Source organism: Engraulis encrasicolus, chromosome 19 (genome assembly GCF_034702125.1).
Source record: "Engraulis encrasicolus isolate BLACKSEA-1 chromosome 19, IST_EnEncr_1.0, whole genome shotgun sequence".
In the NCBI taxonomy this organism is placed as follows: Eukaryota; Metazoa; Chordata; class Actinopteri; order Clupeiformes; family Engraulidae; genus Engraulis; species Engraulis encrasicolus.
This window is the reverse complement of record NC_085875.1, coordinates 38,538,740-38,557,780: the sequence shown is the minus strand read 5'-3', so window position 1 is coordinate 38,557,780 and position 19,041 is coordinate 38,538,740. Positions and strand designations below refer to the sequence as shown.

The following is a 19,041-nucleotide window of genomic DNA, read 5'->3' as shown; positions in this document are numbered from 1 at the left end:
AGCTGTGCAGAGCCAGCGCCTACATGCAGCGCCAGGTGTAAAGGCAAATGGTTGCCTGAGGAATTTAATATCTCTCGATCGGTTTTTTGATCGGCATGTTTTTCCGATCACCGATCAGGCTATTTTTGGCCATTATCGGCCGGTCATGATCGGCAGCCGAGCAATCGGAGCACCTCTATGAATGAGTGATGGAAATGTATAGCGGTTTTAAGCATTCAACACAAGTCAGTGTCAGTGCACAGAGACATCACTGTGCAAACTCAGCCCATTTTTACCATAATACTGCCTGCCTGCGTGCGCGCGCGCGTGTGTGTGTGTGTACATTCACGCGTGTGTGTGTGTGTGTGCGTGTGTGCGTGTGTGTGTGTGTGTGTGTGCACATGCACGCGTGTGTGTGTGTGTGTGTGCACATGCACGCGTGTGCGTGTGTGTATGCGTGTGTGTGTGTGTGTGTGTGTATGCGTGTGTGTGCATATTATGGGGTGTTGTTGCTCCCTTCAGCTCTCTACCACAAGAGCAACAGAGACATTTACAGTCTTTCTCAGGGAGCACAGAGGGAGCAGTCAATTGGTGACTTTGGCCGCGGCCTTGGCCATCAGCAGCCAACCACAGGGAGTCTAGCGAGGTGCCACCACTGGCCGACCGGTGGGCCAAGAATCTGTACTTTTTTTCTCTCCACTCAGCCAGAGAGAGCAGAATTAGCTTGGCGTCAACTTGGCACCACCGAGCTCCATTATCCACTGTCCGTAAACCCCGCTACCCCCTCCCCAATTATCGTGCCTGCCAGGGGGGATGGCAACCTTCACACTGGAGGAGGGGGGGAGGCGAACACTCCAAACACGACTTCCCAGGTTTCTTAAACGCAGCTTGTTTCTCTGGCTGTATTTACTTTTTTCTACAGTGGCATTTTACAGTTGAGAGACCTTCTGAGATATGGGATATTTTTAATGAGTTCAATGAGTTATGAGTCATTAAACCTCAAGAGTTTTTCTGCGTTTGCTGACGTATGTCGAACACTGAAACATGAGTGTGCTGGATAGCTGGCACAGGATGAGCAAGGGTCCCCAGGGGGGGTAGCAGAGGACTGGAGGCACAGAACCAGTGATGTGCAAAGTGATGTTTTATCTAGCTGGCGAAGGGGGTTTGTAATGGCCTTGGTAACACTGGGGCCAAATCGCTTCTTATTTGAATAAAAATAACCCTACACTGCCTTCTTTTCTGTAAATAAAACCACGCAGAAGTCCAGAAGTGTTGCGGACAACTGTGCTTTCTTTCTTTCTTTCTTTCTTTCACTTTCACTCTCTCTCTTTGGAGATTACGGCCATTTGTCCTGCACCTGGCCAGTTGGTGTGATGCGCAAACAGCCGCGCCTTTCAACATAGGCTTTCTAATCCTCCAGACTATTCATTAGATTCATGCTCGAACACAATATCGCCACACACACACATACAGACACAAACACAGACACAGACACAGACACACAAAGTGGGATGACTGCAACAAGCAGTTCATTTGTCAGCCTCAATACTTGGGGATCATCTTCTTAACAGACCTTGTTCTGTGCAGTTTTTCGTTATTTTAATGGAAAGGACAAATGAAACTCCCTGGGCAGTCATTGCGACGACAAGTGCTGACATACATGCCTTGCAGAAACAAAAGAGGAAGAGAAACTGCGAAATTACAGTTGTCACTTCCAATAAAACGAAAAAAGGCCAACAACGGCCTTTAGAAGAAAATGGCAGAGTCACGCCTTGACACAAACTTCCCATCACTGACTGACTACAGTAATGCCCTATAACTAGCAGAGGCGCCGTCTTTGCAGAGAAACTCAGAATGCAGAATAGCCCAATATTGGCACACCGTAAGATTGCAGTCATACAGAAAGATGAGACACCAAAAGATGTGATAAAGCAAAATTGTTTAGCTTTCATTTTTGGTGGCCCCACTAGTTGCCGAGGGTGTCCAAACCCAGTTTAGATGTATTTAAAAAATCCTGTCAGTTTTCGTCCAACCCCAGCTAACTTGTCTGAAAAATTGGTTTGCCTGCCTTGATTCGGAGCTGGTTGGATACAATTTGTGGCAGGGTTTTATTTAAACTCTGTAGTAAGGGTTACCACTTCTGATTAGCTGGACGCGGAATAATTGCCATACAAGCTACAGAGACAAAAGTGGTGTTCCACTTTGTAGGCTAAGATTGATTGATAACACTGATAAGGTTCCACTTTGCGCTCAAGGGGACCGGCGGCGTCTGGCTTTGAAAGTTGACTCCAAACGAAGTCGAGTGTGAGGAGAAGAGCAATGGGATTGGGCCGCGACCCTCTCCTTTTAAACTCACTTACTACAGTGAGAGCCTATGAGGAGTGGCAGAGCGCCTTGTACTGCATTACATGTTGATGACCCACTGAAACCATTTGGAAACTTTATCTTCAGGTTGGAAAAAAAACAAAGCTTCTTACTGTTGCTATAAATATTCTTTCATTGTACAAGTGTGTGCCCCCCTAGTGACTTCCATTTTATGTTGTTTCATCTCGCTCATAGGTGAAAAATATTGTGAAATGTCCACAGCAGCTAGGCTGAGCTAGGATATGATGCAAGAAACACCATGCTCTCAGTCAGCTATGAAGCAGCATGAGAACATGATGGAACCAAACATTTTAAATCCCCCCTCGACACACCACACTTTGACTGTACTGGCCCCAGAACAGATGCATCCTGGGTGTTTGGAGCCCTCATATTATTTTGACTCCTCCACAGACATTTCATCTCTGCGGTCCAATCAGGATTGTTTCTTCTGGTGGGTGTACCCCATATCTCTCTCTCTTTCTGACTCTGTCTACAGTATGTGTGTCAGTCTGTCTGTCAGCTTAATTGCGAGTCTTGTGTTCTGGAACGGCCGAGGACTTGCCTACCTTGCCAAAATTACAACAGCCAACGGCAAACCTCAAATATGCCAAACCACACATACACATGCCCTTGTGCGCGCACACACTCACACAGACAGAAACACAGACACGCAAAGGCACGCACGCATGCACAAGCACACGCACATACGCACATGCACACACACACACACAATGACTGTCTACTGCTCTTGCTTCTACGCCGGTCATCTGTCCACTTGTCATTTCTCCTCTGGCTGGCTCTGTTTCCAATACGCAAGCACCCACACACGCACGCACGCACACCACATTCCCCATCAACCTCTCATCACAGACCTTTGATGAAGCCAAAGACAATGAGGTCAGGCATCCATCTTTAACACTAAAGGCAAATTTATGGCTGAGTCCTGGAGACGAGAAGATGCTGTTGCTTGCCAAAAACTATTTGTGGAAGCAGACAGATATCGCGACGCGATTAGCCTTCCATAACTTTGCAGCACCGTCAAAAACTATGAATGGAGTTTCCCCCTGCACTCAGTCATAGACCTTATTGCGCGACAGCTAGGCTGCAGTCGGCTTACATTCAGAGATTACATCATTGAGAGAGAGAGAGAGAGAGAGAGAGAGAGATAGAGAGAGAGAGAGAGAGAGAGAGAGAGGGAGGGAGGGAGAGAGAGAGAGAGAGAGAGAGAGAGGGAGGGAGAGAGAGAGAGAGAGAGAGAGAGAGAGCGGTGGAGAAAGAGAGAGAGAGAGCGGTGGAGAAAGAGAGAGAGAGAAACACACAGGGTGACCACAGCATTGCTCACTGCAGCATGTGGAAGTTTGAGTTGCAATCCCAAAGTCAGACTGCTGTCTTAAGAGGTCTGTGCACCTTTTAAATTCAATTCATACATGCTAAATTATTTCACTCTTGTTGAGAGAAATGCTTAACAAAAAAACATATTTGGAAAAAATAAATAAATAATAATAAAAAATAAATAAATATATATGTATACGTATATATGTAGAGAGAGAGAGCGAGAGAGAGAGAGAGAGAACTCTGCTGCCACACACAATGTAAACAGTCTTCAAAGGATGGGACACCGATGTGCCAAAGCGTGCAAAGTGGGGAATTTTTTTTTTTTTTAAACTAAAAACGTAATATCTTCAAAACCAGACTACCTCCCTGCCTGTCTAGACACGTTCCTTCTTCAGAAATCCTACTGGACTTCAGAGCCTCACGAGGATGCAAACAGTTGGGGACTTTACCACAGTGTATGACTAAAATCATGCCATTATTGCTAGATTTTCCATCTATGTGTGTGTGTGTGTGTGTGTGTGTGTGTGTGTGTGTGTGTGTGTGTGTGTGTGTGTGTGTGTGTGCAAGTCTCTGTGTGCATGTGTCTCTGTGTGCAGGCCTGCGTGTGAGTGTGTATGTCTGTGTTAGTCCTTTATACCTGTGCGCAGAAGAGCTTGGTGTTGGAGAGGAAGGTCTGGCGGAACACCTTGATGATGAGGTCTAGCTCGCGCAGGTACTGGCGCTCCTCGGCGATCTCCAGCCGCACCAGGTCATCGTAGGTCAGCTCCCCCGACAGAGGAGGCTCCTCCGGGCACAGGTACGCCAGGCCCATCTCCTCGTCCTGGTCAAACATGTCCATCAGCACCTGACAAGGGACAGAATGGATATGAAGGAGATCAGAGAGGGTGGCGTGAGCTCAGCAGCATACTCAAAAACACTAAGGCTTGAGGGCAGCCGTAGTCTAATAAGTTCCCTAAAAAATATGATTTTAACAAGTACAACTTTCTGACTTTACTCAAAGTTTGAGTTTGTGTATTTTAGGCAAGAAAATAACGTATAGCAAACTTTAATTTTGTTAACCTAGTGGACCTTTAAGGAGATGGTCCCCATGGATCAGACGGTTGTAGGTTCAAAATCCACCCTAAGCAGTAAATAACCCCACATAACACCATATTACTCTATGGACTGTAACCAATACCCTGTAATAACTGGTAGTTCTTTTGGATAAAAGCACCAGCGAAGTGTAATGTAATGCAATGCAATGTTGTGTCACTCTTGAAATGCTTACTCATCATCCACTACTTGATGAGGGGTTGGTGTGAGTGCATTACAACTGTATGGGCATACTCAAAAAAACTAAGTACAATAAATGAACTTCACAGACTAAAAACACACTTATCGACCACAAACACGTCACTGCACACACAGCCACCACACAATTCCTTACTTGAACTTCAGGCTACTGAATGTACACCGACAGACAGAAACTGCTCACACAACATACAGTATGATTATACCTGCACCGAACAAAATCCACAGACGTCTGAACAAAGAAAACAAAAATCATCAAAACAAAATAAAAACACCAACATAAGACCAAAAACAGACAAAACTGAACTGCGTGGCAGAGGTCTGTGCTTCCCAAGTGCTCTTTTATTATTAATTTAAAAAAAATTTTTTTTACTTGAATCCATTAACGCAGTGGTGCTCAAACTGTGGTACGCGTACCACTGGTGGTACTTGAGACATCGCTGGTGGTACTTGGAAGAATTAATTAATTAATTAATTTTTGTGCATTGATTTGAAGGCTGATCAAGTTGTTGCGGTCAAAAAATGTCTCTTTGGTATCACATTTTGTAATATTGAACTGTATGAATCTGAAAACATAATGCAGAATACTACTAGGCAAGCAAGACATTTAAAAACAAACTTGCACAGAATGTGACCGTAGCTGCTGATGCCATTATGAACCTCTCCTGTATTCACTGGCAAAAGTGAATATGGATGGCCTTTGCTGCAATATTCTAATGTTAGTTGTCAAGGTGGTACTCGGAGAGCTCAATATTTTCTCGGCTGGTACTTCACACAAAAAGTTTGAGAACCACTGCATTAACGCATATGAAATATTTCTTTCATTAAAACATATAAAGTGCTGTGGTCCCACTAAGACCAATAAATTGGATCTTAAAATGATATTTTCAGGTGCAAAAGGAGGGAGGTTGACTGAGCTGTTTGGCTAGTGCATTTCTAGTCTAGTCAGATCGGCCGCTTCTTTACCTTGTCAGCGCACATGGACACCTTGATGTCCTGCTGGCTGATGTCATAGTGGCGGATGTTGCTGACGTAGTTGCCGGCCAGCTTGAGGATGTCTGCCGAGATGTACTCCAGCACCGCCACGATGTACACGGACACCTGGTAGTCAATCTTATAGCCCAGCACCTCCTGAAGACAAGAAGGGGAGAGGGGAGAGGGGGAGACAGGCAGAGATTAGTTATGACATGTACATATGAATGATTAAGGTGCAAAACGACGTATCCACCAATCCGCTATTGTTGGAAATGACTGTTCAGAAGGCCTTTCATCTATGTGTGAGTTTTTGCCATGCAAATATTTTCTTAAACATCCATATAATATTTTATTTTTTATTTTATTTTTTATTTGACCTTTATTTAACCAGGAAGGTCGCATTGAGGTAGAAACCTCTTCTTCCAGAGAGTCCTGCAATCCAATGCCCAATACAGAAATGTCAATTTCTCAAAATGTTCCAAAATGCATATACGTCATTTTGCAACAAAGTTCAAGTAGGCCCGGGCAAACCATGCATATAAAGATTTTTCATTTCCCATTTTCATTTCTCTTATTTTCATCGGCACTATGGAGCTATAATTCAAACACAGATATGAAAAAAAGATGAAATTCTGCCACAAACACGCACACACAAATACACACACGCACGCACGCACACACACACACTCACCTTCAGTAGAGGGTGAATCTTGTCCACTGGGAGAAGCAGTGGCATGCTCCTCTTCCTCTTCTCAATGGCCTTCTGTGCATCTCCGATGGCCCACTTATCAATGGGGTAGGGGAAGGTCTTCTGAATTCGCTCCTACATACAAACACACACACACACACACACACACACACACACACACACACACACACACACACACAAAATACAGAACCATTAGCATAATGCTTTAAACATCTGTAATGGCACGACTGTGTCAATGAAGATTACTGTGAATTGAGATGACTGTGTATCGCCACCGTGTGTTCTGTAATGCATGGCCCTGCTATAAAAGACTTTTATCTGTCCATGACAAAGACCAACAGAAATTCATTGCAATTAATTTGATCCACATTGAGCTTTGAAATGACACTCTAACCCTTTACCAATGTGTTTATAGTATAAACAATCTTCAAAGAGAGTGCTGCCAATATGTCGAATGCACCATATCGCATGGCAGTGCCAGATTTTTATTCAGAAGACCAGAGATATGACCAAGGCGTATACCAAAGGAGGCATTCACCAAAAAACCCCATAAAATCATATCTAGAAATCTGAATTCTGAATTTTTTCTTTTTGCCATCATGTCTATTTTTTCTCCCTGTGGACTCCTCAGCCCTTAAATGTAATTTACCATTGTTATTTAAAAAAGCAGAGCACTTCAATCATTTTTACATTACATGAGCCACATGATACACACAGCTGACCAGAGTTGATTAAAAAGCAACAGAGGAACACAAATGAACACTAATGTTTTGGATCATTTCAAGAGCAGTGCGGCTGTTGATGTGCTAGTGCTGTAGTCATTAACACCAAGTGATGGGACCCACGCAGCCCGATATATTAGCAGCAGCAGGAACACCCAAGAGAAAATCAGCTTCTCCCCTTTATGTATTTCCATGCTACATTACGTACAGCACTGGCAGCCACTACACTCTCCTGCTGTCTTAGCAGATCAGAGCTGTGGGGGTTTCATAAGCACACTGACTGGCTGACTGGACTGACTGACCATGCTGTGTTATGTGCTGTCAAAAGTAATTAAGATGAAATGCCACATGGGACTGCTTTTTTTGGCTGTTTTTTTCATGCATGCGTGGGAAACCTATGATAATATGACATAGCTCTGTTGCTCTATCAGCATTGACAGTTTTTTTCTTGGTCGTCAACCATCATTAACAACTCAGAGTCAGGCTATTCATCAAATGTGTATCATACCATCTGTCTATAATGTACAGTGCCTTCAAAAAGTCTACACACCCCTCCTCAAATGTCAGGTTTTTGTGATGTAAAAAATGACAGAAAGACAAATTAATTCACAGCTTTTTCCACCTTCAATCTAAACTATTAACCTGTACAATGCAATTGAGAAACAAGCATAAAGCTTTAAAGGGAAACAATAGAAAATAAAAAACTTCAATTAACATGGTTGCATAAATATACACACCCTTAAATTAATACTTAGTTGCAGCACCTTTGGGCTTGTCTGGGCTATTCCAAAACCTCAATCTTATTCTAGTGAAGCCATGCTTTTGTAGACTTAGGCGTGTGCTTGGAGAAATTGTCGTTCTGAAAGATTAGTTCCTCTGCATCTTCACCTTTCTACCAGGGGGTCGACGGTTTTGTGCCACTACCACGGCACCTGTCGAAATTTTCATAATTCCCTCCTCCCTAATGAAGGCCCCATTTACAGCTGAAGAAAAACAGCACAAAAGAACAATGCTGCCACCACCATACTTCATGTTAGGTATGGTGTTATTGCGGTGATGTTTTGCGCCAAACATACCAATTTGAATTATGACCAAAAAGTTCAATCTTGGTGAGGTAAATTTTGCAAAAAATACTTCTGTAATCTCCCAAATGCATGTGGGAAGATGTGTTATGGTCAGGTGAAACTGAGGTTGAACATTTTGGACATAATTCCAAAAGGTATTTTTGGCACAAAACATCACCGAAGTAACACCATACCTAACATGAAGTATGGTGGTGGCAGCATTGTTCTTTTGTGCTGTTTTTCTTCAGCTGTAACTGGGGCCTTCAATAGGGAGGAGGGAATTATGAAAATTTCCACAGGGGCTGTGGTAGTGGCACAAAATCTTTGGCCCCCTGGTTTAAAGGTGAAGATGCAGAGGAACTAATCTTTCAGAACGACAATTTCTCCAAGCACAGGCCTAAATCTACAAAAGAATGGCTTCACCAGAATAATATTGAGGTTTTGGAATGACCCAGACAAGCCAAAGGTGCTGCAACTAAGTATTAATTTAAGGGTGTGTATATTTATGCAACCATGTTAATTGAAGTTTTTTATTCTCTATTGTTTCCATTTAAAGCTATACGCTTGTTTCTCAATTGCATTGTACAGGTTAATGGTTTAGATTGAAGGTGGAAAAAACTGTGAATTTATTTGTCTTTCTGACATTTTTTTACATCACAAAAATCTGACATTTGAAGAGGGTTGTGTAGACTTTTTGAAGGCACTGTATCTGTGGGGTGTGTTATGCTGATGTACAGTATGTGTGTGCAATGGTGTTGGTGTGACTACTGACACCATGTCTAGTGTGTGTGCGCGTGTTTCTGTATGTCTGCGTGTGTGAGTGTGTGAGTTCGCGCACACCTGTGTGTGTGTGTGTGTGTGTGTGGGTGTGTGCGCGTGTGTGTGTGAGGATGAGAGGGGTTGTATGAACTGTACATATTGTCTGTAACATGTCAGTAGTGTGGGTGTGTGTTGATGTGCCTACTGAAAATATTGTCAGTAGTTAGTGTGTAGTGTGTGTGTATGTGTGTGTGTTCTGACCTCCACGTCTGTGACGGAGCAGGGCTGGACCACACACAGCATGCCGTATGCACATATTGTGTACGTGTGTGTGTGTGTGTGTGTGTGTGTGTGTACGTGTGTGTGTGTGTGTGTGTGTGTGTGTACTGACCTCCACGTCTGTGACGGAGCGGGACTGGGCCACACACAGCATGCCGTATGCACATATTGTGTACCTGTGTGTGTGTGTGTGTGTGTGTGTGTGTGTGTGTGTGTGTGTGTGTGTGTGTGTGTGTGTGTGTGTGTGTGTGTGTGTGTGTGTGTGTGTACTGACCTCCACGTCTGTGACGGAGCGGGGCTGGGCCACACACAGCATGTTGAGCAGCTGCAGGATGAGCTCCTCGATGTACTGAAGAGCGTCCTCCTCCGCAGACAGGTCCGAATGCACCTGGTACAGCACCTGAACCACACACACAGTTTTCTGTTAGTTTGTGACACACACCACACAACCCAGCAGATAGTGCTCGACAAAATTGCATTTATGCCTCTCCTCTGCAAGGGGGCAGACCAACAGGGCCAGCAAAGTGTGTTGTGTGGCAGCGGGACAGTACCGTACATCAGCCATGATGCATACATTTCACTAAACAGGCGTACCACGTTTCATTAAAATCCCTGCTGTTCGGGGCCCCAAAGAGTCTGAGTTCACACAGAATGACCCCATTATACGCAAGTTCGTGTTCATAAAGGAATCAAACCTTCTGCACATTAAGACAGCTAATATAGTGAGTGACCAATAAGCACATTGCACATTAGCAAAAATGATTACAAAAAATGCCAGAGACAGACTGCCAGACGGACACACTGAGGGGGGTAGGTAACTAAGAAGACTACACTAGAATGAAATGATAAAGGTCCGCAACACTGTTCTATGCTCCCAAGATGTTTAATGGCACAACGTATCGGACAGTTCTGCGTGTGTAGAATTCTTGCACACCTCCATTGGCTGGGTGCATAGGAGTGGAACCCCTGGGTCACCAACGTTAAAGAGAAGAAAAGAAAGCTCCCGCACACTGTTCAAATTTGCAAAGTTTACTTGCATCGTTTCGGTCTACTGAAAAAGATCAGTAGACAGAAACGTTGCAAGTTAACTCTGAAACGTTGTAGACAAGAAAGCTCCCGCACGCTGTTCACATTTGCAGACACTCAGTCCATCATCAAAGTGCATTTTTATGAAGGACTGAGCAGTCCGATACGTTGTGCCATTGAGCGTTTTGGGAGCATAGAACAGTGTTGCGGACCTTTATCATTTCCTTCCAGTTATCTTCTGTTCAGTCCAGCAGAATCCAGCTGATGTGCACGCATTCACTGCCTTTTTAGATGCGTCCCACGCATCTCTATAAGAGGCTTTGGTGTCCGTCCGTCCGTCCGTCCGTCCCTCCGTCCGTCCGTCCGCCCTCCCGTGATGTGTTTCCCTCCCGTGATGCGTTTCTGAATTGTGATTCCCTCCTGTGATTCCCTCTTGTGTCCACAAGGTGGCAGTCGCTCAGTTTTGGCCTGGAGCTCATGCGTGCAAACCAACCGTGCCCTTTGCCTGTGAGAAAAACATGGCGGCACTTCCTGTTGATTTTCACATGAAAGTTTTGCTTAATTTAAAGTCCCTAAGCGACTATAAATGTTGTGGCTTCCATATATTGATGTAAAAGTGCCCCACGAAGTAATGAAGCACAACAAAGTTACTCCACATTACCATTTGACCACTCGTTTTTCTATGCTAACAGGGTAGCATGTAGCATTGTAAATGATCCAGGGAGAAAGGGGGAAATGTTGTGATTTCAGTCCGCCTGAGGCAACGATTTTCGTGGGGAAGATGACCTGCATCTCGGTGGCATTGAACCACGCCCCCGTGCCTTATTTGGCTCGCTCAGCACGTGCGTCCTCAGTCCAATCGCAATGCTTTATTTTCCCCAGACGTTTAATCGCATTTAAGTGAAAGTGCCATGTATACACATCGCAAAATAACTCTTAATCCGATCTATTTAAATCGCATTTATTAAATCGGACTTAAAAACATCATGTACACGTAGCCAATGTCTCATTGATTAGTTTATGGAACTTACGGTTTGTCTGTTACGGTCCACGAAGACAATATCCACGTGAAAACGCAAACGCCTGCAAACCACTGTTTTGACAGAAATACAGTTCACCTGTCGCCTACTCTGTTTTCTTCCCAAAGCGGCATTTAAAAGTATTCCATGAAATCCAACATCAACGTCACTTCAAATAGGTGACAGCATCATGCTCACACATGAAATAACACTTCAGTGAGGGGGGGACATCACTGCTCTCATATTAAAGTGAAAAGAGAATTTCACATTTTAGTTTATTTAATGTAGGCCTATGCAAAATTGCAAATAGCCTATTCATTGAAATCTGTCCAGAAAGGGTTGTAATGTTTGCCTGTTTTTTATGTTTGTAATTAAAAAAAAAAAAAAAAAAAAAGTGATTTAAAAAAAAAAAATAGCCTAACAAAAATAGAGATTTTATGTTAAAAAAAAATGTGATATGGGATGGACCGATGGCCCCCCTAAGCTAAATTCGCCTTAGGTCCCCACATTGCTAAATGTAGTGTAAGGGATTATTTTGAAAAGACAGTAACATGTAATCAGCAATGCATTACAGTTTTTCAGTAAATTGCCCAACACTGTTGAAATCCTATGGTACTTTTTCAAATCCAGGCTTATACAGTACATGGTAGGCTTATTGATAAATTGCCTTGACAGGTTATGAGGAGGCCAAGGGGGCGTTTGGGCAAAAAAGGTTCAGAACGGGCATAGACGGACGCATCTGTTGTCCGCCTGTCGGACTTGTTTTCCCTTTATTTGATATGATAGTTGGAGATGGTGACAGAAAGCGAGTGGGAAAGATAGATGGGGGAGCATCGAGAAGTGACCCGTGCCAGAATGGAACCCTGGTCGCCGGTGTACCACGGCAGGGGCGCATTCTCTGCCTTTTTGAAGACTAGACTATAGTCTGGGATGACATGCAGGTGTATACATAGGACACGTCAACTTGGCCTGGAGTAGGACTTCCTTTTCAATACGATACGCATGATGCCTGAACCTCAATTACAACGGCCTCTGCACTGTACTTTGCATCCGAGACCTCGCCTTACGTGTCCTCTGCTGTCCCACACACACACACACACACACACGCACGCACGCACGCACGCACGCACGCACGCACGCACGCACGCACGCACGCACGCACATGCACACAGTCACACACACAACTGATCTTGCCCAGTAAAGGCAAGGTGCCATTACATAGTCTAGACGGCCCATATAAAAAATGCTCAAAACAAACAAATATGTGGCAAAATATGGACAGGCTAGACGAGTGCATTGGATGAAAAGACTCAACATGTCAAATTTAGCCTCCATAAACGGGACAAAGAGAGACTGATTACACGGCATGAACACCGAGCGCTTTTCACAGCAATCACCTTTCTCGCCGTCTGTCCTGTCCGTCTGTCTGTCTGTGTCGCTCTCAGTCTGTACATTTGACATTCAAAATAGAAACCTGATACATCTGAAAAATAACCCCTGCTGTCAAACCAAATTTGAAACATAGACTAATATCCTCATGTCATGTGCCACAAGGCTTATACTGTATGTCCACTCCAGATAGATCACATTAAAGTATTTTGAATGCTAAATGAATGTCCTATGTAGAAATCTGACTTTACCAAAGTGGAGCGAAAGGACAGAGGAGCTTGGGGAAATTATTTGAAACCAGTGTCTGTCTGTCTGTTTCTCTTTCTCTTTCTTTTGCTCTGTGTCTCGCTCTCTCGCTACCCTGCTAGGGAAGTCTCTCGAGACGGCTAAGGTGAAAAGAAATTGTGTAACAAGTCTACAGTCTGTGTGTATATTTGACCAAAAGGAGATAAGAAGCATGAGAAAACGCGCACGCACACACACCTCAACAGGCTATGAGAAAGATAAGTGTGTGGATAAACGGAAACTGTAAGTGTGTGAGTTGATAATGGGAGGTTAAGAGGTGCAAATGCTGTGAGTTAAGGGCACCTTGAGGAGGGAGGGACGGAAGTGTACTACTGCTGCTGCTAGTGTCGTTTGAGCTGCTATTGCTGTCTGCACCTTGAGGAGGGAGCGAGACAGGCTGCTGTCTGCTGCTACTGCTAGCATTGCTAGTGTTGTTTCGCAGACTGTAGTTATGCATCTTACTCTGGGAGCAGATGAAGGGGACATGGATAACTTGAAGTCAGGAGTAAGCGGTTAGGGCGTCAGACTTGTAGCCCAGAGGTTGCCGGTTTGACTCAGTCACGACCCCCTGGTTGGTAGGGGCAGTAATTATTCAGTGCTCTCCCCCATCCTCCTCCTCCATGACCGAGGTACCCTGAGCATGGTACCGCCCCGCCGATCTGCTCCCTTGGCACGTCATTGGGGGCTGCACTCTTGTATGGCTGAGGCATAAAATGCAAATTTGTTGTATGCAGTGTGCACTTGTGCACTGTGGAGTGCTATGTCACAATGACAATGGGGGCTGGAGTTTCCCAGGTGGGCTTTCACTTCACTTAAACTGCTCCAAAAAATAAAAGGGATCACCAAAACAACGCAATGCAACTCCAAGACAAATCAATTTAAGAAGCAACACCGATTTGTGAACCCATTTTTCCTACAGTTTACATTTGTAACACAGTAGGCAACATGGATTCACAATCAGTGTTGCTTGACCCCTAACTGGACAGGCTGATGTATCACATGTATTTTTTTGAGAAGTGTATATAAACCATGGAAAAAGTCTCCTGTGACAAGGTAATCAAACAAAAGCGATTAATTAACTGTCAGCCCTTCAGACATGAACGTTTGAGTTAAGGGTCAAAGGCTCAAAATGTCACGGTTTAGGAACGCATGGAAAAAAAACTTTTTTCTTGATTTTAAAAAATATATAAATGACCGTTTATGAATTCATTTAAATAAAAACAAGGAGCGAAAACAACTGGTTGAAGAAGGTCTTTTCTCCAGTCCGTAGCTTCTCAGCTAGAATGACACACAGGAGCCTCGGGGTAGGAGCTCGGCTCAAAACCACTAGTGACGACAGCAGGCAGCAAGTAAAATCCGCACCCATGTACACACATGCGCACGCGTGCGCGTACGCACACACACAAACAAATAGGGGTGTTTTCCCTTCAGAGTGTGAAAGACTCACAAACACAACTGATGCAAACGGCACCCCAGTCTTCCCTGCTCCGGAGCAGAGGTGTCAAAAATCCGGTTCCTAAGTTAAAAGCTGGAACCACTTTTTCCTTCCAACACAGGTGACTTCACTGACATGCTGGTCTAACTTTCTTGTGTGTGCGCATTATGGTCAGGCGATTCAGAGCCGGTTATATCAAAATTGTGGCAGAGTTTTACTCGCTGAACCTGTGATTGACACCTCTGCACCTCTGTTAGTTGTAAGCAACTGGGTGTGCACGCCAGCAAACAAGCATGAGCTGAGCTATTAATAGCAGGTAAAAACCTATCTAAAAAAGTAAAACTACCCAAACTACTTGGACGTCACCCACACCAATGAAAATTGGTGTTTTCTCTACAGCACACGCACACATTCACACACGCGCACGCACGCACACAGGAGCTGAGCTGTCAAGCGGGGCTGCAGTGACCTCATCCACGTCAGGTAAAACCAACCTGCGCCCACGTATACACCAGGGTGTTTCCCCAGCGGAGCTATTTTTATTAGTCTGCCGTGCCGTGCCATTCATCCTCCACGCTGCATGACACGTCAATGCCTGGGACACACGTAGGTGTGTGTGTGTATACCGTACGTGTGTGTAGGGGTGGGCGATATGACGATATTATATCGTGATTCGCGATATTGAGTAAAATATCGTCTCGAATCTGCCAAAGTGGAGAAATCGTATAGATCGTCTTGTAGTGAGGATGTTTATTATCAGTATCAGAGTGATGTTTTCTCACTTGTGTTGTTGTCTTAACTTTATTCTTTACATTATTGTATTCCAATTGTACACTTTATGAGAGTATCATCAGTGTGTTAACATTTTATTGACTGCAAATTACAAATTGCAAGTATATGAAAGTTGTTTTTTGTTGTTTTTATTTTTTGGATGGAAGATCGTGATAAAAAATCGAAATCGTGATTTCATGTTAAAATATCGTGATACAACATTTTTGCCATATCGCCCACCCCTACGTGTGTGTGTGTGTGTGTGTGTGTGTGTGTGTGTGTGTGTGACATATATGACTGTGTATGCGTTGTGTGTATGCTTACAGCGTCTGCGCTTGAAATGTTTGAAACATGCATATCTGAGATCGATGTGTGTTATACATTTGTGTCAGTGTGTATGTGTACTTTGATTTTTTTTGTGTCTGAAAGCGTGTGTGTGTGTGTGTGTGTGTGTGTGTGTGTGTGTGTGTGTGTGTGTGTGTGTGTGTGTGTGTGTGTGTGTAACAGGAGCAAAGGCGTGGTGTGTCAGGAGTAGAGGTGAGAGAAAGTCCCAGGTGTCTCCACGCCCAGTGAGCCAGTCACTGGTGTCTCCAGTTAGTCAGTGTCAGCAAGTTCAGGTGCCTTTAAGTGGCCATTACAACTGCAAAACTGGAATGTAGCCAGCTTTTTCTCTCAAGTAAGTGTGTGTGTGTGTATGCCAGTTTGGTCTAACTCAAGTGTGTGTGTGTATATGTGGGCATGTGTGACGAATCGTCAAACAATCAAGTTTGTGAAATTGTGAAACAATAAAATTTGCTTCAATTGTATAAAAATTGCCCCCCAACCTCTGCCATCCATGTCATCACCCCCTCTCCTACTCCTCATCTCCTCTCCTCCTACTCCTCATCTCCTCTCTTCCTTCCATCTCAGGTCCTCATCTCCTCTTCTCCTCATGTCCTCATCTCCTCTCCTCCTCCTTCCAATCAGGCTGACCACATGGTGTTGCGCATGTCTCGCATGCTAATGCATTCTGTGTGTTGGTGCGACGCCTTTTGAAGTTAGGGCATGCTCCTCAAATGCAACGGTAAATTTCTTTCATGCACTTTCTTCCATCTCCTCCTTCCATCTCCTCTCCTCCTCTTCTGTAGTGCCAATGACATGACACTAGGGCTGCACAATTAATCGAAAAATAATCAAAATCGTGATAAAATAGTGAAATCGAACTCATGATTTTAATCGTGATTTAATCGTGCCAATAGTGACCTACTTTTGAGAGCGTCCTTGAAGCCAGAACATACTGACTGGCTGGTGTTTCTGGCCAGAAATCTGTCCACCTAAGTTTCATGCTGTTGCCTTTACATAATTATTACAATTCATTTTATTTTGCTCACCCCGTATATATATTTCATTCCTGGGTATGTTTCATCTTGTTATAATTTTCAAAAAAATCTGCAGAAAATCAATAATCGTGATTAATAATAGTGATTATGATTTTGACCAAAATAATCGTGATTATGATTTTTTCCATAATCGTGCAGCCCTACATGACACCCAAGTCCCTTCTTCTCTTTTGGCTGCTCAGTTTCCTGTTCATGTCATTCTTTTTTATTCTCGCTTACACTCAGTCTCTTTCTCACACCTAATTTCTAGGAATTAAACACTCACACACACTTTGTAGACACACACACACGCACGCACGCACACACACATACACACACACCAAACGGTATTATACACACACACCCTCTTTCAAGGTATAAACACACACACACACACTTTCTAGGTATTATAAACACTGTGAACAAGGAACTGCTTGTCATACGCCAGGATGAGCCTTTGCGGTCAGTGTGTAGAGGTGTACTGTGAAATAGCGAGTCTAAGTTATCAAAAATATCACACTTTATATTTTCCACACGAGACACAAACAAAAATGTGCACGTGGGCAACAAACTAAATGAACATAACTAAAACAATATCAAAGTCAGCCTTAACAGAAACTTAAAACGTGGCACAGTTCAATTTACCTGCTGTTATCTTCTGTATCCAGCAGACCCAAAATACCTGCAGTTAGCTTTACACCATTTACAGCTGCTTCAACATACGCTCCCGTTCCCTCATTAACATGGGGTTTAAATACTCAATTATCACCAATTATTAGCACTCATCTACTCAATAATTCAATTATCTACGTCTTCCGTAGATTGGTTCATGCACATCGTCTCGTTCTTTCACACAAACCCATACACAGAGTGTATCTCTCTCCAGGTTCTACACAATCTCTCTCTTCTCTCCACATAGTCTTGTCTGTCTGTCTAATACAGTGGTTCTCAACCTTCCTTGAACACACGCCCCCTTGACCACATCATGAGACTCCCAACGCCCCCTTGACTTCATCATAGGCCTGCCAACGCCCCCCCCCCCCCCCCCCCCCCGTATTAAAACAATAAAATAGACCAACTTCCCCCAATGGCAACTAAGCACCACCTTGTCTAAGCTGTATCGTTCTCAGAGCCCTAGGGCTCCCTAACGCCCCCATGGAGGACTGTAGAGTCCCCGTTGAGAAACACTAGTCTAATAGATATACAGTAGATACAGTAAGGGCATTAATGGCTGTGCTCATCACTACCAACTATTAGCATCTGCTAAGAGCTTTCTGGAGCGACTGCTCGCTGGCTGAGAGAGACCAATGCATAAGTGCCTTCGTGTGAGATGCTCTCTCTCTCTCTCTCTCTCTCTCTCTCTCTCTCTCTCTCTGACACAAACACACACACACACACCACCAGATATAGCCAATACACATGGTCCTCCATAAAAAGGCCATGATCAGATATACATTTCTGTACATATGCATTTGCATACACATACAGTGTGTGTGTGTGTGTGTGTGTGTGTGTGTGTGTGTGTGTGTGTGTGTGTGTGTGTGTGTGTGTGTGTGTGTGTGTGTGTGTGTGTGTGTGTGTGTGTGCGTGTGCAGCTAGGACATGTGTTTGTGTACTAAACATGTATGTGTGCACTGCTGGGCAGTCGTGCAACTTGAGACCTAGACTACAGCCCTCATGTCTAACATCAGCAGAAGCCATATATACAGAAGCGTGTGTGTGTGTGTGTGTGTGTGTGTATGCGTGAGTGCATGAGCATACATCGAAATGTGTCCGAGTATGGTCTTTTTTGCAGTCATGTTCACGAGTCTGTTGGTCTCAAATGCATACTACACATTGACTTTCACATATGTGGATTTTGAGTGTATACGTGTGTGTGTGTGTGTGTGTGTAAGCATCTTCCACACAGACCAGTCACACACACACACACACACACACACACACACACACACACACACACACACACACACACACACACACACACACACACACACAGAGCTATGGGTGTTTGGTTTCATGGCTTCTCTCCATTAAGCCAGGAGAGCTGGTGCACAGGGACTCCCACACTGCTCTCTCTCTCTCTCTCCATTTCCCCCTCTCCATCTCTCTCCATCTCTCTCATATCCGTATTTATTTATTTACCCCCCTCTCTCTATTTATCTCTCTTTATTTCTCTCTCTCTTCCTATCTCTCCTCTTGCTTGCTCTCTACTTCTTCCTCTATCTCCCTCACTCTGTTGCTGTTGCTCTTTATCTCCCTTTCTCTCGCTTTCTCTTTTTCTC

At 44.1% G+C, this 19,041-nt stretch overlaps 1 protein-coding gene across 1 annotated transcript in view; it reads right to left on the bottom strand.

The window, feature by feature from the left end:
• Positions 1–19,041, bottom strand: part of sos2 (son of sevenless homolog 2 (Drosophila)) — a 73,396-nt gene that overhangs the window by 37,236 nt on the left and 17,119 nt on the right. The window contains exons 2-5 of the mRNA XM_063184339.1: positions 9,751–9,876; positions 6,635–6,766; positions 5,935–6,099; positions 4,316–4,522 (exon numbers count right to left, since the gene is read on the bottom strand). Of these exons, the coding sequence (XP_063040409.1) occupies positions 4,316–4,522; positions 5,935–6,099; positions 6,635–6,766; positions 9,751–9,876 (630 nt within the window). The remainder of the gene's footprint in view (positions 1–4,315; positions 4,523–5,934; positions 6,100–6,634; positions 6,767–9,750; positions 9,877–19,041) is intronic.